The 26,647-nt window shown below is 36.8% G+C and overlaps 1 protein-coding gene across 1 annotated transcript in view; it reads right to left on the minus strand.

Moving 5' to 3' along the window:
* The window catches only part of LOC113110969 (ephrin-A2-like), a 118,823-nt gene extending 94,709 nt beyond the window's left edge, over positions 1–24,114 (minus strand). Inside the window, exon 1 of the mRNA XM_026275312.1 lies at positions 23,193–24,114. Coding sequence (XP_026131097.1) covers positions 23,193–23,332 — 140 coding nt within the window. The 5' untranslated portion in view covers positions 23,333–24,114. The remainder of the gene's footprint in view (positions 1–23,192) is intronic.
* Between the last annotated feature and the right edge of the window lie 2,533 nt (positions 24,115–26,647).

Genomic DNA, 26,647 nt, shown 5'->3' on the forward strand with positions numbered 1-26,647 from the left:
GTAACAAGGCCAAGTCCTGCGTGTGGGAAATAAAATATCCAGGGAGTTTTCGCAATTACTTTATTAAGTAATAAATTTGCGTGGTATATATGCATGGGATGACTATGTATCCACATTTATAACTGTCCATTCACAGAGGTCCCATGTGAAACTGATCCAGAATTGAAAAACAATGTAAAGAAGGGCAGTTTGTTAATAAGAAATTAAACTAATAAGCCTTTCATCATTTTACATGCAGATCGCCCCAAACACTCGATATGACTTGTCATCACATTTGATATACTGTTGAAAATAATATGACTGAAGTGCACCAACAAGGAAATACTACACAATGAACAACTTACTTTTTGGTAGATGTTAATGTTGAAGTGTTGTTACCAGTATTATGCATGCACCGTGCCATTTTTTCTGCATGGGTAACAGAATAGCTTTAATAAGCTATAGTTTTAGTTTTCATGAGCAAAATTAATGATACACAAAAGTAAAGGGATTTCCTTATTCAGCATGTCAAACTTATTTCACGGTGCTATTCAGTCTTTACGCTTTCTGCTTCAGATTTAACTCTGTTACTTGCCATTTCTTTGACATTTTTTATTTTTGTGTGTGAAAATTACTAGCCATTTCAGAAAATTTCCATCAAAACAAATCCTACACCATTTTTTTTGTAAAAACTCTTATATGATCGGCTGGTTTTACAACGAAAGTTACAACTTTTTTTGAGGTCCAGGTTAGTGCACTTTGCAGTCAACTATCTAGATAAACAGAACTGTAAATACTTTTGTTTTTTGAGCAGAACCATTATTTTTTAATGATTTATTTTTTCAAACAGGTCTACTATTATTACCTATTTCAGAAACCTGTCTCCGTTATAAAAAACTGCAGATTGTCACTGTAAATGGCAGTCTCTTCCTCTCTTAGTGGACGGTTCTTGGGTAGAATAAGCTGCGTTGTGGAACAGATTTAATGCCATTAGTCAAACATCTGGCTGGATATGACTAAAGAGGGAAGAACACCTCTCTAAAGTCTCAGTTATAAACTCCCCATTCAGGAATTTTTTCCTGGACATGACTAAAGATCCAAGTACAAATTCTACATCCAGTTTCACAGAAGGGTATCCAACATCGTCTGCACTTTCGTGATTGATTCCAAGTTCAAAACCGCAATTTCCCCAGCATGAAGCACACTTCTTGGGGAGAATGGTCTATGAGTGCGCTTCCAAACTTTCATGAGTTTGTAACATTAACATTAAATCAGAGAGCAAACTGAACCTCTGCCCCAAACCGCAAAAAGAGCATAATAACCTTCGAGCTGAGCAAATATCTCGCTCTCTCCACTCCATCTCCTCCTCCTCCTGGTCGGATCATCCCTCAATCCATCCTGCCTTCTCCTCCCACAATGCTGACAAGCAGGCCCATTGGATTTATTTATTTATTTGTGTCCCCTCCTCACCAAACCTCCTCCCAAAACCTTTCCACCGCCTTTCATTTCCACTCCAAACGCTGAAGCCAGTGAACCATTTCCATAATCTCCATTAAACACTTCAAATGGGCCCTTTAAGAGCGCTCTCATTTGCATAATCCCATTAACTCTCCTGTTATTGCTCTGCCTTTACCATCGTCCTCTGCCCCGCTCATACGGCCGCCCCAAAAAAATGAAGAAAAGAAAGGAAGAACTAGGTGGGTTTAAGCCAAGGTAAAAAGAAATCAGAGGAGATGGATTCTTGCACAGGAAATAGTTTCGTAAACAGAGGATTGTGGTAGTATTAGGCAGTGATTAAGCATTTACTGTGGACCGATAGGCCAGTCAAGATAGGATTTTTAGTTAATGACTTACAACAAACAGCATTACTCTGTACAGTGTTCAACAAAGCAGAGGGCTGAAATTAAACATGATGCTAAAACCATTTTTCATGAGGAAACTCAATAGGAATCAATCAGTTTATTGGCTATTAAAGCAAATCTTTTTATTAATTAACGAGCTATAAGAGAAAAAAATATAATCTTACCATTTTAGAACTTGAATCACTAAAACTTCATTATCAGAAAAAATGACTGAAATATCAGACAGCAAATGTGTCTTTAAATAATTCTTGAAAAACACACACGTCACACATTCTTATACATGCATCCACATCCAGTTCCGCACCCAGCTGTGATTTTCCTGAAAAAATACCCACAGTAGGCCGTGATACATGAGAAAATATGTTTTCTGCCAGGATATTTGCTATCAGAAATAGGTACGACAGTAAAGTTAGAGGCCAAAAGTGGTGCAGTATATGGGAGTTCTGACCTAGTGAAGGAGAAAGAGGCATATTGTTTTTTTTTTTTTGGTTTGCTTTGCTTTTTTTTTACCCCCATTTGGCCTCAATAAGCAAGCTGTTCTTTTTTTGTAATGAAGACTCCCTCGCAGTGCTACTGTGAGCAACAGAGAAACCCCCAAAAGAGAGGAACCATGGTCCCGGGCTGATGGCTACCTGTGTAATGCATGTCGACAAATTCAGTGCTAGCCTTGGGTTACAGTGGTGGGAATTCACACCAGCAAAGTCCTGAGTGATTTCTGGCCAAGGGTAAACACAGAGTGACTGAAAGCTCTGAGCAGTAATATCATGTTTCAGATTCCCAACACCCTCCTCCACCGAAAAGAGCTTGAAGGATGTGGGGCCCTGTTTAAATGATACATTGTAAATACACGTGTTTACTGTAAGCAACACTTATCAATCACTGGCATGTGGTTCCGTATCTTACAGTTTAATGGTTTTAATGTACCAGGAGGCCGGAGGCTGCATCGAACCAGTTCTTTTTGATCAGGGAAGCATGTCTTTAAAAGTGCCATTACATAAATGCACGGCATAATTCATTCCATTTCTTTCTTCTTGGATCCAAATAGCTCGAACCAGTGTGTAACTAGGTCTCATTTCCTGCGGGTAGGGAAAGATATGAACAACAGTTATTCTTTGGATTTAAATGATTTATGAAAAGGCTACATGCAGCGATCTGAAGTCATCCATAATGAACAGTCTTCGTGTACTAAAAATGCTTCCATTTCATGAGTACATGCTATATTACTCGACAGAAATTAAACAATGTATATCAAATCACAGGCCAGCAAAAGACAATAAAGAGAGCGTTGTTTGTTTTTCATTAGAGAGGAGTCTTTTTCTGGAGTGCGGTAATATCATAACATGGAGTTTGCAGAGGGGTCACCGTGTTCCCAGATATGAGCTTTTGTCTAAGGCTACATTTACACGACAACGATGTAGTCAAAAAACTAAAGTTTTTCCCTTGCATTTTAAAAAGTTTCACGCATATATGGCAACGTTTTAAAACCGATTTCCACGAAAACGGCCAAAAATGCTCTATTACGCATGCCTGGCCAGAAGTTGGCACTGTGACTGAAGGAAGTGGCAATCATATGTTATATATGATGCGTGTCCGCTGTTGGTTTTAATATTGGTGAAGTAAATCCACACTTTGCTGAAGAAGCATTAGCAAACTCTTGAGCAGCAACAACGGTACCATGTACTCAGCCACTGTTGTGTACGTTTGTTCATGCTTGCCTTTAAAATCGACACATACTATGCATGTCTAAATACCTAACACGTACTGTACATGTGCAATGACATCACCGTGTTCAAAGATTTCCGTATTGTGTGTTTACACGGAAACGATAACTGTGGCGTTTTCAAAAACGTGTACTTTGAAACCCATAGTCAAAAGTTCACAAACATAGAAAAAGTGTCCCTTGCACAGATGGCTCAAGGGGATTTTTGTCCACCAATCCAAACAAAAAGCTACATAATTTCTTATCACTGCTGATTTTAGACAATGAAGAAGCAACAGAATACATTTCTATACAGTACCAAAATTCCTACAAAAACTTCTAGTCTACTTTTAGTGGAGAAAAACTTTGCAAAAACATGTTCAACAAAGCTAAGAATACTGAATTTTCACCGGCCACCAGTGTTGGGAAGGTTACTCTGCATAAGTAGTACATTACAGATTACATTTAAAATGTAATAAGTAGTGTAACTATTTCAATTACCTTATTAAAGTCGTGTAATTGATTACATCTGATTACTTTTCTAAATTTCTTATGTTTTTAACTGCTAAACATTTTCAAACATTTAAACCAGAAAAAATCAGATGTAACCTGTTACATGTAACTAGTTACTTCCCAACACTACTGGCCACATAATAAAGCCAGAATATTTAATAAATAAACAACCAAAGGGGAGACAAATAGACAGCCGTTCAATTTGTTCTGCGAAGCTTTTGTTCCAAATTCATTCTGGAGGCACAACGAGGTCATCAGTCACCCTGCTCTCCATTTCTCTGCATCAGTCATTAAAAACTCTGCCAACCAAAGTAATACCAGAAAAACTCAAGAGAGTTTTCTAACTCTCGTGAGTGTCTTGAGTTTTCTGTCAGATATGAGACAAGCAAAACCCGGTGTTTAACATTTGCCATAACTCAGTGTGGCGATGTGATTGTGACCGGAATGATACCCTGAGGCCATTCCACAGTGAAAGTGTCGCCCACTGTCCAGGGCTCTTGAGCGGAGGACAGAGTGGGTGTTGGGTAAAGGGCCCCCTGAGAGGCAGGGATTAAGGGCAGCATTAACAAGCCTGGTGCTCTGTGCCACCGCGACCCAAGCCGGTACTGCACAGGCCAGCATTCTGCAAAGTGCAAACACCGGCAAAGCCAGGAATGAGTTTCATAGTGGCTAAAGAGGCAATATATCGTAATATAAAACTAGTCGCTTGTAAAAGAGCAATAATCCCTCTGCTATGTTCCCCTGAGTGCCTCCGGATTTAATAAAGTTTGTCTAATGGATAAAATATGTCTCTTTTCATTTTCGACAAAGTAAACGTATTGAAAAACAGCCTGTAGTACAGCAATACCTCTGTCCTGAACCAAGCGGTAAATACGTATTAGCCTTTTACAGGTGCCGTGATGTCTTGAAGTACATGTTTTTCCCTTTTCAAGCCAAAAGACTCTATTCAAGTGTCATTTAAATAACAACTGAAAGTCTAGTCTTCTATATTGGTCAGCTTAGATGCAGGCCGGTTTGAGCCACTGGCTTTTGAAGTTATCTGAGTAGTACTCAATGCATTTTACTGATGCCATCCCTTCTCCGCCACACAAAGCCCATCTCAAACCCATAGTCTGTTGAAGCTGATCAGTCATGCAGACTGGTTCAACTAACAAGGGTTGATTTCCTCCGAAAAGGCCTTGAACAAAGCGCCTTTAGCCCCCCATCATCTCCGCAGTCCTGAGAGTTGTCTCAACTTTAATTATAGCTTCGATGGGCGTAGGGCAGTAGAAATGGGGGCCCTCGTACCGGCCGGCCCCATGGACGCACCTTCTATGGGAACTCTGGTTAATTGTAGCAGCCAAACTCTGACGGAGGAAGGAGCGAAGGAGGGGGCTGCTGTTCCTAGACCTTCGAAATCCCTTTTGTAAAAGCTAATGTGGCAGAAAAGACCCTTGCAGCGGAGTCTCTCTCTGCCGATTTAATCCCTGTGTGTGGAGTGAGCTCCTCAATAAAGGGCTCAGTGGCCCGGTGCTTCCGAGGATTTCCTAATTGCCCATTCTGCAGACAGATTAAAACGGCCTCGGCCAGCACCTACTAGCACTTAGAAAGGGAGACTCGAAGGGATCAAACCAGGATGAGCCTGACACTCTTCCGAAGGCATCAAACGCGTCCACTCTCTGGGCGCAAACCCTCGGGGTCTTGAGGCTGAAGTTCGGATCTCCAGATGTCACAGAGAGGTTACCGAAAGATCAACTCTCTCACCTTTCCAGTCCTCTGGATGTTTAGATCACTCAACGCACTGTGAGTCACCGCTCGACTCTTAGTCTCCCTCCAGGCAGGCAGTTCAGTGCCCTGAAACTTCCCCCCACATCCAGGCAAGGTCCCAAATGCTCTTTCTTTTTAGACCATCAAATGCAGGCCCACCGAGATCACATCTTGAAAAGTCCTTAGCATTAGGCGTGGTTATGAACCATGCTAATGACCCATGAAATTCCCTCTTTCCTCGACCCAAGCAGAAGCAGCAGCATAAGGCAGTGGCTTTTCAAAAGCACTAAGTGTTCCGCTGCCTAGTGAGCAAACGGCTACTTTGACCACTGGCTACAGGTTTAAAATAAAAAAGAGAGAGTCCTGTGACCATTACATGAGGTAAAAAGACATTTTCGCAGAGCGCCTGGTAATGGAGTGTATTATACTATGTGTGTGATTTTTTTTTCATGCTAGCTGTCGAGAATTGATCTGGATAGCATATGGGAATGGCAAATGCCATTTTCTTAGTGTATCCGAATGGGAGGCTCTCTAACGGAGAGGAACAAGTTAATCCTGCTGACCGTGATGTGTTGACATGCACAGCCGCTGAAGACCAACAGCCAGACATGTGGAATAAATGAAGGACAAAGAGATGAGCTAATGATGCAGTAAGGAAGCAGAAAACAGAGCAGGATAGATGCCATCTATGCACACTACTCTTCCAAATCTAGTTAGCATTTTAAGGCGTCCCAGGCTGCCTCTTTTTTGATGGGCTCTCAGACAGAATTGCATGTAATCTGCACCAGAATGCATTGCCATGAGCTCAGTGAAATTAATATATGATTTCTTCTTTAGCTGCATAAATTATAATATTCAATCATTTAGAATGGGAAAGAAAAAACATACTGTATACACTATCATTTAAAAGGTTTGGTCAGTACAAACTTGATTTTGGAAAGAAATTTATACTTTTATTCAGCAAGTATGCATTAAATTGGTCAAAATTGACAGTAAAGACTTTCACAAAACATTTCTTTTCAAATAAATGCTGTTCTTCTAAATGTTCTATAAATGTTATATATATATATATATATATATATATATATATATATATATATATATATATATATATAAAATCCAAGATCTCTCAGACACTGCATAGACTAGTCAACTTCAATGCTCTGCCATGATGCTTAAAGCTTGACGATGACTAGTCACTGGTCCTATAGAGGGCGCAACAGGATAAGAAATCACTGAAGGACTTATACATTTACAGTCTGTTTCCAAACAGTTAAAATGAAATATAAATGCATACTCTTAAAGCGCTCCACAAGACGTGTGATTATATAATATTACGGGATATAATATTACGAGTCCTGCACGGGTGACACGCAAATTTGGCTGAAATAGGTGAAAAATATCCAACGGTGTCGGATACGGGTGCGGGTCGGGTCGGACACAGGGGAAACACGGGTCTAAACACGGGTTCAAAACAGTCAAGTGCAAACGTAAAAATAGGCCTAGGTTCCACTTTTTAAAAAAATCATAGCCACGCGAACGGCTGCATGAGTCATTAGTTAACAGACGTAAAAGATCAGCCAGCTGTTTTTTTTTCGTTGTTTTGGTTTTTCCGTTTATATATATATATATATATATATATATATATATATATATATATATATATGTATATATATATATATATATATATATATATATATATATATATATATATAAATAAAATGTTTTTAATTGCATCTGAAAATGACTTTGTGCAGCTCATTCACATACGCGCTCTGGCGCAGATCCACCTCTCGCGATGCTCAGCTGTGAACCGTTCGACTTGAAGCACAACCTCAGACGGTGGTATGATTTGCGCTTTTGTTGTTTTCTTTCAGGATCAAAAATACAAAAAATGAAAGGATTTCTGTATTTCCGACTGATGAGAACTATGCATATACATTCATAAATCAGTAAATTTTGTATTTTATTATGAGATATCGGGTCGGGTGCGGATTTTAATTAGTGCTGCTGTCAGAAAACGGGTCGGATGTGGTTTTAAGCACTGCAGGTACGGGCGGGTGTGGATTTACAAAATCAGACCCGTGCAGCTCTCTGTTACGGGATGCTCGAAATGGAAATGTATTGTCAACACTATTCTGTGATTTCCCGATAAAACTGCTTAGAAACTGAAAAGTTCAAGCATATATTTTTTAATAACTAAATCCCACAGCTTCACTACTAGTAGAGAGACGCTGCCAGGTAGAATAAGTTCACACACGCAATCGCTCTCACTAATGCATTCATATGAATGTAATCTTTACTGTGCTACTTTATCTGTATCTGATTTAGAACGAGCAGAAATCTGTGAGAAATATAATGACCCAAAGACAAAAGAACTGATAAAAATGAGCTGTTATGGGAATAGCTCCATTCGCTGTGTCATATGCCATAGCTATGCACAAGCTGTTTGCCACAGCTCCAGACTTATTTGTTCATTAACAACGTCAAATTTTTGAATGGCAGTTTAAGTTTTCAGGCAACATTAGAGATTTTTTAATTTATCAGTATCAGTTGATATCGGATATTTAGAGTAAACGTACCTATTAAGCACATGAATGAGATAAATATTATAAAAAGAAAAAATAATTTATTATCCTACTTGATGTCTTAACCAATTTATATGTTTGTTACTATATACCTCCTATAATTTCAGGTGAATCAGATAATTGTACACTGAGTTAAGGGTCTCCGTATGTTGACACTGTCTGGCAGCCATTTTGAAAAATGTCTGAAAACTTTCACCAAAACAGGAGCAGGAACAGATGTGTGTTTTTTTTTTTTAGATGTTTAATCCTTTATTTTGGGTAAGAATCACTACTTGCTGTAAAATTAAGAGATTCATGTTCAAACTGTTGCATATTATAACCTAGAACTTGGATGTGGGAAATAACTACATAAGATCCAAAATAATATTTTTGCAGCACAGCGCAGATGCTACCGAACACAGTTAGCTGACTAGCTGTATAAGATTGTGTGCTATGCTTACATATTAATTCACAGGCATTACTGGCATGCACTTTTACATCCATAATATTATAATTATGGACAGTTTATTGATGATCTGTCATTTTATAGCGCTGTAATTTGTAAAGATTTCATATTATTTTAAGGTGAGCTAAAAGGGTGCACTAATATGAAAATCACACAGCTTCAGTGTGACATCAATAAAAAAAAAGTATAATTTTATAGATATTGTTAATAAGAATTGTTTATATTAAAATATGTATGAACTTAACACTTTAGCAAGACTATTTATTTAGCCAAATCCTGTCATTTTAATAAATATTACATTAAATTTATTAAAAATTGTTGCTGCTCTAATTAAGCCCAGTGTGCTCCCTTTAAGCTCTTCCACATTGAACGTCTATGTAAATACTTATAAACAGACTTTAAATATTAATTGATGGTTGTCACTTTAAATTAAGTTAATCGATTTTCTCTAAAATCTGTTAACTCAAATCTGCAGACTGGCTCTGATCTTTGGCAATTAGCATCAACTTCTCCAGACTCTCAATCTGTGGAAAATCGGGCAAATATCATGAAGTTTATTCCAGCCTTAAGAGACTATAGACAAGTTGACATCCATTTAAAAAGAGTTTCATAATGAAGCTAGTTTCTGTGTTCAGCCCCATTAATTAAATGTTGTATTGTTGTGTTTTATTTGTTTTTGTTATGATTTTATTATTTGAATGCGTTACTTAGCTGAACATGAACTAGTTTAGATACTGTAATGTGCTAAGATGGCACTTCATTATGAATATATAACTTGAATGCCTTGTTGCTTGATTTTAGTGTTCTGCTGTTGTTTTTGTGTGTGTGCATGACTTTGTACCTTTAAAAAAATGTTTTTACATTTATTCTTTACAAATTTTCCTTAAAATAAGAATTTTTAAATAAACATGATCTGAGCTTAATGGGAACGGGGTGTGATTAAAGGGTACAAAAATAGACCCATTAAGCACAGCCAGACTTTTTGAATTTAATGATGTATATCTTAATTGAAATGCTTTTGTCATTTAAAATAAAATTAAATTTTTTTTTGAGAGATTAATATTTTATTTTAACATAACTTTTTTGTGACTGGATATTTAATTCTGCATGCTCAATTTAAAATGTATAGTACATCTGCCCTCATTTAAAGTTTTTTTTTTTTTTTTTTTATAATAATACTTTGATAAATGCAAGTCTTAAATATGCAATATATATATATATATATATATATATATATATATATATATATATATATATATATATATAATATTCAACAGTAAGACCATTTTATTCAATGCACTGTGTACTTATTCTTTTTAGAGTATCGTTCTTCTCACATCTCCTATTCATCCATGTGGACGAACATTCCAAATCAGCCACACAAGAGGTCACACATTTTTTCTCAGGATGGAGTTACTTATGTAGCCCGTATGCAGCAAGGCAGCTCACTAGGTTTAGAAATAGAGCTATCAGTGTTGAGAATATTCTTTCACACACACACACACACACATGCATGCACGCACAATGAAACAGCACATCTGCGTGACCCAAAAATAAGACATTAGGAACTGACAGCAATATAGACAGATTATGTGTCTCACTGATGTGTTTGGTTAAGTTTTTTTCCTCCACCGGAGGGTTAATGGTGATGGAATAAGAGGTTAATGACACTGAATCTCCTGTGATTGTTGCCATTGTCACTGCACTCCAAACATCTGGAAGAAAAGGGATAGGAATGGATCGTTCATTTGACCTTGTGACTGCCCTCAGCGTTGAGGAGAATTCTCCATCATAATTAACTATCTGGGTCAAACTACAGATGAAGAAAGGTTACGTTCAGAAGTTTCATACATTTCCCTCCAAGTTTAATGAAGAAGTGAATAAACCAACCCCAATGTATTCTTGTATCACTAATTACATTAAACTATACATTTGCATGTTACAGAAAAATTAAGTTAAATTAAATAATAAATATAATATAATACATATATAAATCAATACAACAATACTTTGTTAACACAATAAAAATGTTTTGCACACTTTGGTATCTGATGAAAATGTGCTTCTATTCAGGTAGTGTAATGTTAAGTGTGAATACAGAGTTAATGCTTAAGAGTCAGGGGGAAAAAAACATAACTGCATGGTTTGAAAATACAAAACATTGATTACAGAATTTAAAAATGATTCACCATTACTAATAATGCGACTCAATATTTTATAGAAGACATCTCATTTTACAAAGACATTCGGATACTGAGGGGGGAAAAAAGAAGGAAAAAAATTACACACTCTAAAACAAATAAGCAATATTAATCAAAATAAATTAATTAAATGCTCAATAACAGGAAAAAATTCTGAAAATTTTGGAGATTTATTTGACAATTGAAATAAATTTCATTCATTTTATATAGCGTAAATAAATAGTTGTTTTTTCTGTTATTCTTATCTATCTTGAAATCAATTAAATTTAATGTAGGTGAATGTATTATTTTAATAATATCTCCTTATTTACTTTTTTTTGCATTGGGCTATACATTTAATATTGCTATTGCGGAAATGGGCTGGCACTGTACTGAAATCTAAAATTTAGTATTAATCCAGAACTACTACACAATGACAATTATGCATCCATAAAACCAATATCAATACAGTAATTAAGCATAGAGGCTTGATATTTAAAATGGTTGGAAAATTCACAACGAGAATTGAGGTACGTCCTATCATAAAAGCACCCGCTTTGATGAACTCCAGCTTGCCGTTAAGAGCCCTTTACCCGTCAGAGAAATGATTTAGAGATCTGCTCTGCAAGATCAGGGATGTTTTATTTCTTAAACGTGAACAGTTCCCACGTGGCGTTTGGAAAAATATAAAATAAAAAAAAGTTGTTACGCATCGCTTTAGTTAAACTCTTCAAAAAACACGTAGCCAAAGAGAGAAGCCGAAAACATGCCTCATATTTATTAGTACAGTGATGAAAATAATGTAACCACAATTCACAATTACATAAGATTTGTGACAATGGTTGATCAGAACAAATCACTACTCCATATTTTAATAATCATATAAAAAGCTATGCAATATTTATTCAATGCTTTGATGAGTTTTTGGCTTGTAATACATGTTTCATGAATGTGTTTCATTCGAGACTTCAATAAAATTACACAATAATTAATTTCAAACAATAATCTTTCTTTATCAGCAGACATGCAGTTTCTTTCCTCCCCCTTGAGATGTGGCTGAGGAGTCGAGGAATTCTGTAGGAACCTCAAAGCCCTCTGGAGGAGTTTGGCTTTTCAAGGCAAAATCCTTGGATTAAAAACACATCCCTCTTGGGATTTTCTCTCTGTTTGGCCTTGAACAGACCAAAGTCCTGCAAGCCGTCATCAAGCCTTGTCACACAGAACATGATGCATGTGATACTTATAACCAGAACATCATGTGAACAGAAAACGGCGCTGAGAATCCATCTCATTCACTATGACGCATCCAAACACACCAACATTTACATCATCAAAGTATGAAACGTTTCAAAGTACACATCCAGTTAAATCAAAAAGGAATATAATGTTGTTCAGGTTGTGTTTAAGCTGAATCTTGAAATCATCATCACAAAACACAATTTACTTCCAGAATATAACAACTGTTTTCAAACAAGTTACCCATGTTTCTGATTGGTCAAAATAACAGACAGCCTCGCCCCCAAGCTCACACCATAGGTGGAGCCACTGTTGCTATGGCAGGCTGGTTGAAACTGGCAATCAAACTGAGTTTGTTTTGATAGCGCCTCAGAGACACTGTTTCAGGAGAATTAACTCATGAATGTCTTACTTATAGTTAGCATATTAAAATGGGATGCTACAAAGTATTTAATCTTCAAAAAACAAACACTGAACGTGTGGCCAAATGTCTGTCGACAACAATTATGTGCGGGGTGTCAAACGCACCTTTGTTTTGGACCACAATTGGATGCTGGAATGGTGGAGTTGAAGGGAGTCTATAGACATAATCCTGTTAGCATAGCACCTGAGTTAAAACGGCTAATCCTGTTTAAACTCACAACACAGCCCAGGTAATCTTCCTGTGTCCTGTGCTCGTTCACAGCGCTAAAGGTGAGACACCAATCCGTGATCACACCTGCGCCGGGATTAGCCATCTCACGGTGAAATAACGTACTGTATGAGCATGGAAATGTGCAAGGTAAGTACTTCTCTAGCTTCTCAATGGGTTTTTATGTGACGCTTATTTTCAGCACAAAACTGAACTGAACATACTGACCCACTGAAGCCAAACCCACTATTTAGTCCCAGAGGTGTATAAAAAAAATTAAATGACTAAAACGCAAATGTCCTCACACCACCCACGTCCCTGTGTATGCAAGAACATAGCACTTGAAACCTTTAATACAATTTCACTTTAGCAATGTTAGTATTTAGCAATATTAATCACCAATTTTTCAGAAAGTCTTTAAAAAAATAATACATGTTCAAGAGTTCCTATATACATTAAAACAAAGGTACTACAGTTTCACTGCAGGCTTGCAAGAATTAGATTTTTTGCTTTGCCTGTCACAGTAACCTACATTTTGGGGCAGCCGAGGCATTTCTGAGGCCGTTTTGGGCATTCGAGGTACCGCCCGCACACAGCTCAATCATCATACCCATCATGCACCATGAACAGTCTGTACCGCACACACTCTCTCGCTCTCTCTCTGTTTTACTGTGTCTCTTTGCCTTCCACAAATAAGCTGAGAAAACTAACGGATCCTCACTGTAACAAACATACAGGTATAACAAACATCAGGGATTTTTTTTTTCACTTTGGAAGGGAAAGTTTATTATTTTTTTACAGCATATCAGCATAGTATGTGACAGATGTCGAGTGGGGCATAAAAAGGGGTTGCTTCCTCTAAATTTGGATCTGTAGATGTTGCAAGTCAAATAATATTTGTGCACCGTGCTTTTTTCAAGCTGTGCAAAAAATAAAATAAAATAAATCACTCATGATCAATTTTACTACAGCTATTTTTACTACAAGGTGCGTAGAAGACTTTAAGGTGTACGGCTATACAAAAAATAATTTTCAAAAATAAGCCCACACCATTAGAACTTGTAAACATCTGTTTGCTAAATAAACTTGTGCAGCATAGTTTCATAGTTTTGTCAAGAAAGATCGCAGAACACTGTCATCAGGGGACTTCTAAAATGCACATTTTTTCAGTATGAGACATGATTGGTTTTGTTCTTGGAGCGAAAAAAGGGGCTCAAAAAACTGACTTGCTTGTCCACTCCTGCTCCTGACTAAGAAAACTACAGTTTGTCACTAAAGGTAAATTCTGAACTAATTCTGCTTCTCCAGTAGCAAAAACTACCGAACCATCTCTGCTCGAATGCACTAAGCAACATTTTGAAATCATCTAATAATATTCAATCTGCCAGTTTACACTGTTCTTTGAGCTGCATTTCTCTACAAATGCATGACCATTATATATATAAAAAAATACTATCATAAACTGGAGTAATAGGAATGTCTCAATTCTGACTTGCTCCTATAATGAAATCAATCAATCGTAAATTGTTCTAAGAAAAAAAAATTAAACCTGATTTGGATTCAGTAATATCATAATATCTCCATAAATCTATATGTCCTTACTCAACAACATACACAACTATTGAACATCAGTGTGGACAGCTGAACAACTGAACAATATTCAGTGTTAATGTATGTCTAATTATAATATCAGTGTTAATTGTATGAATAAAATATGATATTCTTCCTTCTATTTCTTGCACTGAAAAAAAAAAATATTACATAAAGACAAAACACAACACAAAAAAAAATGTAAAATAGTTTTGTTTGGTAAATAAATATTGGATTTTACAATGTGTATCTTATTTTTAGTCAAAATATAACTGCAAAGTACCACAAAAATTGACAAATTTAGCTTTAAGTAAATGCAGAGCTGGATCTGTCTGAGCAAAGTATAGCTACAGCACGTCTTAAGATTTTGCAGTGCAGCATGCATGAGGTGATACAGCCATGCATTTAAAAACTGTCCCACTAACCCTGGACATGGGCATGCAGCAGGTATTCAGGGTAAGACTCTGCCTTTTTCCCTCATGGATTGTTTCCAAACCCAAGTCCCTGCTCTGCCAACACTTCCCGCATAATGGGGATTTTCTCTGGTTCTTCAAGAATGACAGGTTTGACGTATCTGCAGTTCAAGAGAGAAAACTCCCAGATGACTAAAGAGGCAATGTTCCACTTCTCACATGCTCTCCTATTCTTTTCCTTTAGAAATGTCGAGTTATTTGAAGGTCAAGGCCTACTGAGATGTGTGAGCAGCTCCTCCCTCTCACTTGAAGACAGAACCATGTGTTCAGTGGCTTTACACCCACGTTGGTGAAAAGAGACATTTGCAAAGTGAAAACAGGTGAATCAACTGAACACATCAGCACTAATTCGGCTACAGGGAGATGGCGTCACATGCAAAACAGTCTAAATAAAATATATTTCAAATCAAATAAAAGTCAATCGGGTGACTGCAGGATCAGCAATCACTTTCTCCTATAAACTTCATTTAATTACTTAAGCAATTTTTTATTTAGTATCACAGCCGGGTTTTGCCAAAATCAATGTGGTAATACAATTTACAGATTACTGATATTTATAATTAAGTAAAATATTTTAGCAATCTTTTTACCTGCAGAGAAAAAAAAATAAACAATCAAATAACTATATATATGTGACACTGGACCACAAACCAGTCATAAGGGTCAACTTCTCGAAATTGAGATTTATACATCATTTGAAAGCTGAATAAATAAGCTTTCCTTTGATGTATAGTTTGATAGGACAATATTTGGCCGAGAAACAACTATTTGAATATCTGGATTCTGACGGTGCCAAAAAAAAAAAAAAAAAAAAAAATCACCTTTAAAGTTGTCCAAATGAAGTTCTTAGCAATGCATATTACTAATTACAAAATATCTTAATGGAACATGATCTTTACTTAATATCCTAATGATTTTTGGCATAATAGAAAAATCAATAATTTTGACACATACAGTGTTTTCTGGCTATTGCTAAAAATATACCCCAGCGGCTTAAGATTGGTTTTGCGCTCCAGGGTCGCATATTTAAGAATTAAATTGCAAGCAGACATATCTTTCACTTGATATATTTTACTGTACATAAAACATTTTTTTTTAAATATGTAAAATAACTCTATAAACAATTAAATGGCTCTTCATAAATGTGAATATTTTCATTGGTAGAGATCAGCATTGTTTTAAGTAAAACACACATGCGCCCTACACAAACTAAAACAATATTTTATAAATATATTAAAATTTTGCTTTAAACGTATGTTTAAACAGCATATGTGTTTTCAAAAATTCTACCGCTACTGTCATTTGGCAATGATTATTGTCGTAATATTATTTATAGTACGTAAAAAAATATTACAATTATTTTAATTTATAATTTAAATTAGAAAATACATTTGAAAAACCAATAAAAAATGTTTAATGCACAGAATATTACAAAAGTCTTCTCACCGGCACTGCTCTATCCAGACTGTGTACATCTGACACCTTATGCCCTCAAAAACATTTCAAAACTTCAAATGATCTCATCTCTCAGAGCGATTAAGAAATACGATCTCAGGAGCATGTTGATTTTAAGTCTATTTTGAACTTGAAAATCTGTTAGAAACTCAATAGAAAACAGCAGCATACTAAATCTCCAAGCTTTCAAATGATACACTGAGTTGTCCACATAATGACACAACATTCAGTTTTGTTAGATTATATTAAGGGCCATAATATCTTATAAGTAAAATTAATTGTTTAAAATTCCCAATTCTGCATTTTTTTACACAGTGAGTGCATAGTACTGTTAAATATTGCCCATAATTCTCTTTCTGCTACTCTATAATGCTTACAGCACGACTTTCATTTTCCGTTATACCGATGATTAAAGTCAGGCTTTTTAAGCATTATAAAATATAAACCTCTTGTACAAATGGGCTTTGTAGAAACCATTTCACAAATTAGGATTGAGGCATAAAATGACCCTCCATTTCTTAGCGGAGAGCTGAGTGTATTTCCAAAATAAAATAAAACTCACTCGAGGAGAGAAATTAGGGGTTTGAGGATGGACATAATGAGCCGACTTTATGTGGGTCAACAGAACTATAGTTCCTGAAGAATTTAAATAGAGCATTTGTTTAATGCGCAAATTAAACAATGCGATGTCTTGTGTCTTAAAAACTACTTTGAGAAATCTGATTAAAAAAAAAAAAATCAAAAAATCATGCTTGCAGTAATTACTCTGTGATAATAAAATTTTAAAAAAATGTAAAAAGCAATATATTATTTTTTATAAAAAATAATAATAATTAAAGCTAATTCGGTCCACAGTACATATAAGAAAGAGGTTTGGTGATAAATAGAGCATCTCACGTCACTTAAAAATACACAATCCCATTTGAGGGAGGGCTTCCTGGCACTCTGTGCCTCATAAATACTGTAGACTATGCCTTGGTCCTGAGAGAGAGGAGCGTCCCGAGCTAACTTGACCGAGAACTCAATGGCACCTGGATGAAAGCAAAACAAGAAGACTTAACACAAACACCCAGTCCTCAGATCTGATATTTAAACCAAAGCCGGTGTGCAACACTGCTTTGAAATCATTCGTTTTCTCTTCCATCGGGGGAAAGATCCACCCATGAAAGAGCACCTACCTCAAACCAAGTTTGAGCTCCCTGGGTGCACGTGACTGCCAATGTGCTACGTGAATGTGGGTCAGGCATTAAAATTTATGAGTAATACAGAAGGCAGGGTGTCGTTGTGATTGGGGCTGTTGCTGGGTATAAAAACAGACAAAAATAAACTGTCGCACAAAGAGGTGAGGACGCAGGGGTGATAAGGTGCCCTGTAAGGTCCTGGGAATGAATTCTGGTTTGTCTCCGCGGCAAGAAAGTGTGAAAACTAACCGTCATTGCGCCTGTGTCGAAAGCATTTCGGCTGCAGCTTAGTGTAAGAGAGTTTGTACTGACTAAACTGAGTGATTCGAAACTTCCTGAAAGCAGACAAAAGAAACTAAAACAAATATTAAAACAAAAGAACGAAATTCAAATAAATCACTGTTTTAAAAAACAACCTGGCGTCAACAAATTAACTACTCGAACGACTCGAGGAAACTTCAAATGTTCAGCTTTAAAACACAAACAAACATGCATTAATAAACATCAACCTTGAATTTAGTTTTTTGTTGTCTGTTTGATTGTGCAAAAAAGTGTTTGGATAGCATGTCCCATCTGTGTAAATGTTCACGTGTACGCCGTCATTTTGTTGCAGGGTGACAGGACAGTGCAGATAATGGCGGAGAGGGTTATGTTACCCTGCAATACAAATTTAGAGAAGCACAACGGTTTCCCACCATTCAGTGACTGAAGCAGCGGGGTGTTTTATTTTAGCCTGCAGTAATGTAACTTTGATTAACGGTGAAAACTGAATATGCCGATTCTGGGACATTTTATTTAGCGCAACTTTGAACCTAGATTACTGATTACAAAATGTCTTTCATACTGCTGACTTTAAACTTTAATTACATGTTAGAGCCTTTTGATGCAATATGGTGTCAGACCATTTGCATTATTCACTCCCGGCGAGGGCTCCATTCCCTTTTCGGCCCATGTATTTAGGGGGGAAAAAAAGGTTTCATGAAACATTCTGTCATTGATAATCATTAGCAGATGACTCTGAAGTCCAGCTGTAAACGGAATGGAAGCATTATAGCTATAACAACTGGTGACCTATAGACCTCAGTAACTGAATTTCTCCCTACAGCTTCACAACTGAAGTAGCCCGTAATCTCATAGAAACGCAGTGAGGCTGCGTGACTGCATGCACCCATCTTAAAAGACGCACTGTTGTTTTAGCAAGTGGACACAGCTGACCGTCATTCCCACTGTAATCTGATTTCCAAAACTAACGAATTCACTGCTCCCGGAGCGCTGTCAGTTTAAGTGCTTTCCCTCACTGTTGCGTATTAATGGACGAGGGTCATTGAGAAAAAAAAAAACAAAAAAAACAATGATTATATTTATACACTTTAATGGATGAGTTAATTTGATTAAACCGGCGAACAAAACGGCGATCTCATGCTAAAGTTGCAATAAGTCACGGGATGGATGGCGAATCGGTGGTGGGAATGGGTTTTCTCTCAGAGTGCTTTCCTACAAAGAGGCAAAATTGTTCCCTTGACCCTCAGGACGGCAGGTCACAGTCCTAGCAGAAGAAACACTCGGTCATGCATTGTGAAATTTGAGGTATTTCTGTCTGTATGAAAGCAGACTGTAAATTGCCACCCTGCAGCTGCCTGAAATGAATTATAAACACACGTACGGAAGGAACGCACAAACAAAGAAGTGGAAGCTGACCGAACTCTAAGTGCTGTTTAAAACAGAAAAATCAATTAATGTCAGGCGCAATAAACTGGGCACTGGGTACACCTGTATATGAGAAATAAAATAGATAAATAAAACAGATTTAAAAAAATAATTCACCACACTTTTTGATGCAAAACTATTATTTGAGCAAACAAATCCAGAGTCTGAAATACAGGCTGTATTATAACGATAATTTGTCACTAAAATAATATATTTAACGACATTTAGCACTTGGATTTTTCCACACTAAACTAGATCATTATTACAACGGTAACAAAATTATTTAAAAAAAAGTTTCAAAATGCTGCCTCGGGTGATAAACCAACAAATTAAGTTAAATAAAACAAAACAATAAAGAAAAAAAACTATCCCTGGTAAGTTGTCATAGTATGACTGCATTAACCCCATACTCCATTTTTTGTCTCCAGCTTTGCACCATATTCCAGAGGCAAGTGTGAGGGTTCACAAAATGGCGGACAAATCGGGAAACTGGGGCAGAATATGGTGCGATGCCACCTACAGGAGCTGGAGTTTGACACGAGCAGCCAAGGTCAAGCTTGAAGTCATTCATTTCAGGCATTCTAATCACAATAGAGGTTAATGACCCTAAGAGAATAAAATCCATGTGGATCCATACAGGCAGATCTGTGTCTTGCCCTCATACAGGAGTCCTCTGACACCAGACATCCCTCATAACCTTGAGGAACCAATTACACTGTGACAAAAAGCCAGCAAAATAAAACCATACAAAGAAGAAAGTTTAGCTTTAAGAAGCTTGAAGTTTCCCTTCAAGTACAATTGTTTCTTATTATAGCGGATTAAAAAAAAAAAAAAATCATATGGATATCATAACAGGATGTTAAAAGAGAGCCGTTTAAAAATGTTTATTTGTAAAAATTAAAATTAAAATAATCCATTGCACATTTTTTACCTGCACAGGAAAAATATTTTATTGAATTAATTAATTCAAATTTAAAAAAAAATTTTTTATTAAAAAGAATAATTAAATTAAAATAATGATAACATTAATAAATAAATATAAAATAATCAAACTATAAAAATAAAACGCTTTTGCAATGTTTAGCAAAACATCCATAAAAGACTATGCCATGTGGTTCTGCTTTTTAATAATGAAATTAAAGTCGCTACAGATAAGAGCGTCCACTAAATGGCTTAAACTAATGTAATGCTAGGATTCATGAAAATGATCACACTTCAGACCTGAATAGCTCCGTTCTGAAACTGTCCGAAAGTGCTGCACGGGCAATCTGCATGATGGCGTACCCTACGTGAACACAACACTTCACCTTAACTGCTTCTTCTAAGCTACCAGCCTCATCATAAGACCTCACCGTAAAGCCACAAGGGTTAAATCGACACCTCCGGGCTCAACTCATACCGAGCAGAAATGTATTTCAGTGTATTTATTTATGCTCTGATTGGGGTCATTTAGCACGAGTCATTTCAGTCTCACACTCCTAATTGAGCCACGTAACAGACTCAAACCGTCAGGGCCTGATTCAAACCACACCAGACAGAACCGCTGGCTTTTATGGTGGCATGCAGGAAAACCACAGATCACGATGAAGCCAGCGAACTCTAATTTCAGTTTCGCAGGGCTGCAAACAACCAAGCACAATCCACAGAGCTACAATGCACATCTGCTCTGGGTTTCTGAAAATCCAAACTTGGAAGATCTGATACGTATATCTCATAGATCTACGAGCTGACCGGTAAAATCGATAGCATGGGTTAAAACACTCTCCAACCTAATAATAGAGATGCTTTTCCCTGAGCTCTCTCTCTCTCACACACACACACATTCAGAGGGAAGTTTAGCTGAACAAACATTTCACTGCCCTGACATAACACAGCAGACTTACAGGTACAGAAAAATGTAGGAAAAAAATAATTAACCAGACATGCCGTAATCACAATTTAAATTTTTTGAATGCATTGACGCATGGAATACAGAAGCAGAAAAAGTTTTTTACATTTATTATTTTAGATCTGTGAATAATTTAGCTTTTTTAAAGGGTGGAGGGGTCTAATATATTTTTACAAAATTACACACACATGTATACATATATATAAATGTATTATTGTAAATTATTCTATATAATGCATAAGCCATTTTTTTTATCAAGCCCATAAATATTATAAAAACTAAAACTATGTTCAATCTCTTTCTATTAATAAAAAATACAATAAAAAAACTTTTATGCACTCATTAACAGAAACTCTTTGTTTCTTCTATTGCGATTAACCGGAAAAAAAACAGTACGCAAGTAAAAATGATTCCTAAATTCAAATCTATAGTTTTTCTCAAAACCCGTTCCATGCAAACATACAAAAAGCAACAATCCCCAGCACAAAGCACAAAAGCTCAAAAAACTTCTTCACAGAACTACTGATGTGAACAGACATCTGTGGACTTCTCAATAATTACTCATACTGGTTAAAACTCTGGCATGTACTGTTTGACTGTGTGGTTACACAAAGCTCCGTCCTCTGCCAGAAACGGCCTCGGAGAGAGCGCTCTGATGAGGGGTGCTGGGGTGTTCGGAAAGGGCCGCTTCATCTCAGACTATTTAAACCATATGGTGATATGAAAAGAAAGGTCTAGAGTACTGGTCCCACCTCAGGAACATCCATGATGAAAGAATGGAAAACAAAATAACAGTGTCTTTAAAGCTGACAAGATATAAAAGTATGCATTCATTAGCATAATGTTGGTGATTATCAACTCTGCGGACCAACGGCACATAATGTAACGCAGCATACAGCCCTCAGTAACTCATAACAGTGTCAAACAGTAAGTGTGCAATAAAAGTTACAATGTGCTCATAGAGAGGCTGATTTTGTGAGAAGCCCTGTAAGTACTTTCAAATGGAACACACAAGCTGTTAAAACAGTGCCCAGTTGAGGCCTATTTGTGTGCGTTTTGAAATCTTCATTGTTTCTTGTGTGAAATCACACATGAAAAACTCAAAGGGAGGACTTTGCATGTTTCGGACTGAGTTGAGTGATTTTTTACGAAACTTGTACCAGATCTGATCATATAAAAATACAGTTAAATTAAATATATGGTCATTTTTCAATTGGTTGCATTTCACTAACTTAAAATGTATGTTGATCAATAATAAAACATGTACTACAATAAAAATCTGAGCATGGCCTGATCAGCTTTCAAGTGGATTTAAGTATAATTAATAATGTGTGATGGTAATGATATTTCTAAATTTGTGAAGAAATGATGAGTAAGCACAAAATACACTGCCATTAAATTATTATAATTTTTTTTTACATTTCTAAATAAAAAATATTGACTTTTTTTATGTGCATGATAACTAGTAAGAAACTTTTTTTTAGAGGAGACTCATTTGTTCAACGATATGGTAATGACAATATTGGGGTGTTGAATCTTTGACATGAAAACACCAAAACTGAATTTTTAAGGTTCTTGGGGGAAAAGGGAAAAGTAAAAATTTAAATGTAGAGGACGAGCCTAATGTAGATAAAGCGTAGCAGATGCAACATTTAAAAGATTTCAAACTATTTAAAATTAGGAAAAACTCACTAAAGAGGCAGAATAATAATAATAATAAACTTTTAATTGTAATCTGTTAAAACTGTGATAATGATTGTTCACAAAAAAGCCCTTTTTCCACTGGAGGGTCACAAGTTTACCTAATTAAACAATCACCTGTATATTTATATAAATATATTTGGTTTTTAATTTAAATATATGTATATAAAAAGTATGTATTTAGATAAAAAGGTCAAACTAAATAAGCGCACAACTCTGCCCTGATTGTAGTTTGGAAGAACTCCTGCCAGTCATGACTCTGCAGAAGCAGGTACACTCGACTCCCATGGACTCCTGATGAACCGAGGTGTTTCTTACCTGGGATTCGTGCTGTTCCAGTACACAGCATACCGGTCTGAAATGATCTTACTGTCATCCGCACACACGGTGACCCAAAACAGGACGACGACCGCGAAAAGCGTCAACTCCATCTGATACGCAATAGAGTTCTTGTCCATAATGTCAACGCAAACGGGGAGATAATTACAAGCTCAGTGAATAATAACAGGTGCGCTTAAGAAGAACGATCACGTGTGGGTTAGTCTTATTCACACGCATCACATTCTTCAGCGAAGGAATACAAGTAAAGTCAAAGCTCAGCGAATGAACTTCTCACGGAGGATCCATCCAGCATCTCGACCTCCATAGCTGGAGATGTTTCCATGAAGATCGCGCTGCGTGTCAAACTACAATACTGATCGCTTTTCGCGTCCATTCTCCCTTCCAGCGGCTTTCAAAAACTTTTCTCAGACTCGTAAAAAAGTGGCTAGATCGTAAGCATCCATTCAGGCGAACGCACGCGCTCAAAATCCTGCTGGTACTCCACACTCGCGTGCGCGGTCCGTGCGTCTCCTCTCTCTGAAGCCACCTGAAGCGAGTCGGTCTTCTTTATCAACAGTCAATGAGAGTAAAAAGTAGCCTAGAATTCCCCGACGAACTGCCGTGTGAAAGTTATCTCTGTTGCAGTCTCGCGGTGCTCTCACAGACGCGATGCTGAACCCGCGCGCGCCGCATCACGCGCAAAGTTGATGCCGTGGCGCTTTAAATGTCGCTTCTGCGCGTCAACAACTTTGCTGTTCCTCACAGACCGACGACGCTCTCACAAGTGCGAAATGACATTTTCTGTCTTTCCAACCTAAAGACGAGCGGTCCTCCCTCCACAGCGCGCTGTCTCTCTCTCTCTCTCTCTCAGCACATGTCTCGGTCTCTCCGCTGTCTGTCCTCGACTGCGGGGCGGAGCTGCTCGGGCGAGAGGGACCGCCTGGACCTGCACACTCAGACTTTGGAGATATTGCCCATTAAGGAGGCCATTAAATGAAATGAAACGTAACTACAGTTCGCATTAGATAAAGAATGATAATTGCAGAGATGTGTGGGTGTGTGACACGCTACAATGTTCTAAACTGAGCACAGCAATGTAAAACTGTTTGTAAATTTACGGTAAAAACTAAATGCCTCCTTAACCCTTTTCCCTAAAGGTTAAGGAGTAATATTACAATCATTACGGTATTCGGCTGCATTTTACGATATTACGTCATTCAGTTATAACATTACATTTATTTATACAAAACAAAATTGTTATAAATTAAAATTAATAAAAAAAAAATTGTAATTTAAAGGGGTCATATGATGTGATTTCAATTTTTCCTTTCTCTTTGGAGCGTTACAAATTCTTGGTGCATGAAGTAGATCTGTAAAGTAGACTAAAGTCTCAAATCCAAAGAGATATTCTTTCATTCAATCATGCCCATGTCTACATCACTATGTGGAACATTTGCATAATACCTCCCACATGTTCACGCAAAGAAAAAAGGGTGGTTTTTAGTAACCGGTTAGTGTTGAAGCAGTCATGTCAGGGAAATGCAGTGTGTATCCAGGCAAAAGATACACAAGATACAAAAGCACTTTATTTGGCCTTCGGAAAGTAGATTTATGGAATTTAGGATTTAGGAATCTTTAAGATTACAACAGAACAGTAACGCATTTTATGGACGACCGTTTCGTGAACCTAGGAGAGAAGGTCATTCTGACTTCAGACGATTCTGAATCAGCTACTGCAAGTATGCTTTTGGTTGCACTTAATCTTACAGTATGTGTACTAACATGTACTTATAGTGTACTTACAGTGTATTTATCTAAAAAAGTTCTGATAACACAAGGTAACTACATGGGGTAGGGTTAGGTTTAGGGGTAGGTTCAGGGTATAGTACCTAGTTAGTTATTGTAATTACTATAATAAGTACATAGTATTTACATGAGGAACAGGACTGTATGTATTTGCTATTGACTGTTCAGATGCAGAGTTTTGCATGTTGTGTGTGTGTTAGAGAGAGAGAGAGACGGTCACATACGAGCTTCATCACATTATTAACTGTCTTTACATTTATTTTGAAAGATGAAGCTCGGGATTATGGAAAGGGGCGTTACATTTCCGATGAGTGCTTGCTGTGTTCGGGCCAATCACAATGCACTGGGTCAGTTGGCCAAACAGAGCAGACTGCTCTTGCCTGAAGGAGGGAATTTTGTAGAAAACAAGCGGGGCATAGAGCCACCTACTATTCAACATACTCCAAATACTCTTTTATTTACAACTTCGGAGGGAAAAATTACAGTGCATCATGCTAGTATTTCTTTAAGGTGACCAACTAGGGCAAGTTCTTTTTCCACAACATTCCTAACAAATAAACATAGTCTTCATCCTAAAACGAATAACTATACCACACATCAGAAGAAACTTGTAGGTTCATAACAGTCCAACCCAAGTCTTTAGCCTAAAACTAATCTCTAAATCAAACCTTAAAAACTAGATTGGTTGATAGGCATGCAGGTCGAGGAAGAACAAGGACAGTTATGCATTGTAAAATCACAGCAAGCGCTCCATCATCCAGGCTAAATCATAAAATGAGAGAAGAGGGGGATGGTGCTTGTTGCTGTGTTTAGTGTAAAACTGCTAGAGACGGATGTGCATATAAAGAGAGAAAGAGAGAGAGAGTCACTCCTCAATGTGTGATTCAGCACTGATTAATATTTAAGCAGTAGAGTAGGCTGTGGGCTCAACGGACACATAGCAAAGAAAAATACAAATGAAAGTTTAATTCTGCTTTTAAAGATGCTACAGAGATTAATGGTGCTCATGTATTAAAGGAGTTTTATGCATATATGTATGGAGCATGGAGTGCTTAATGACTTGTGGAGGAGATTGTGAAATGATTATACCTCATAAACAGTACACAGAAAGGAGGAGACACAACAGGGAAGGTACATCACAATCATGCATGTCACAAAATATTTAAATATTAACAAAAATTTGTGCTTGTTTATTATAAAATACAACGATATTAAAATAGATTGATGTCTCAACTTCGCTGATATTAAAAACAGCATGTGCCTTTCTGAATAAGAGAAGTCTCTAGTTTGTTGTATTTGAATTGTTTAATTTTTTTGCAGTAAAGACATGTTATGATGAAAATGAATGAGAAAGATTTCAGAGATACTATCAGAAGCATTATAGTACAGCGTTTTATCTCACCATAGGACTTGCTCATTAATTAATATTTTAATGACAAATTTGAAAAAGACAAGATGCTCACTGTTTGCAATGAGATACATAGATAGATAGATAGATAGATAGATAGATAGATAGATAGATAGATAGATAGATAGATAGATAGATAGATAGATAGATAGATGTTTTAATATTATCAGCTTTGAAAAGTGGTTGCAGTGATTTACATTATACCTGTTTTTACTGACAATTTTAATCAATTTACATT

The sequence above is a fragment of the Carassius auratus genome, chromosome 11, assembly GCF_003368295.1.
Source record: "Carassius auratus strain Wakin chromosome 11, ASM336829v1, whole genome shotgun sequence".
In the NCBI taxonomy this organism is placed as follows: Eukaryota; Metazoa; Chordata; class Actinopteri; order Cypriniformes; family Cyprinidae; genus Carassius; species Carassius auratus.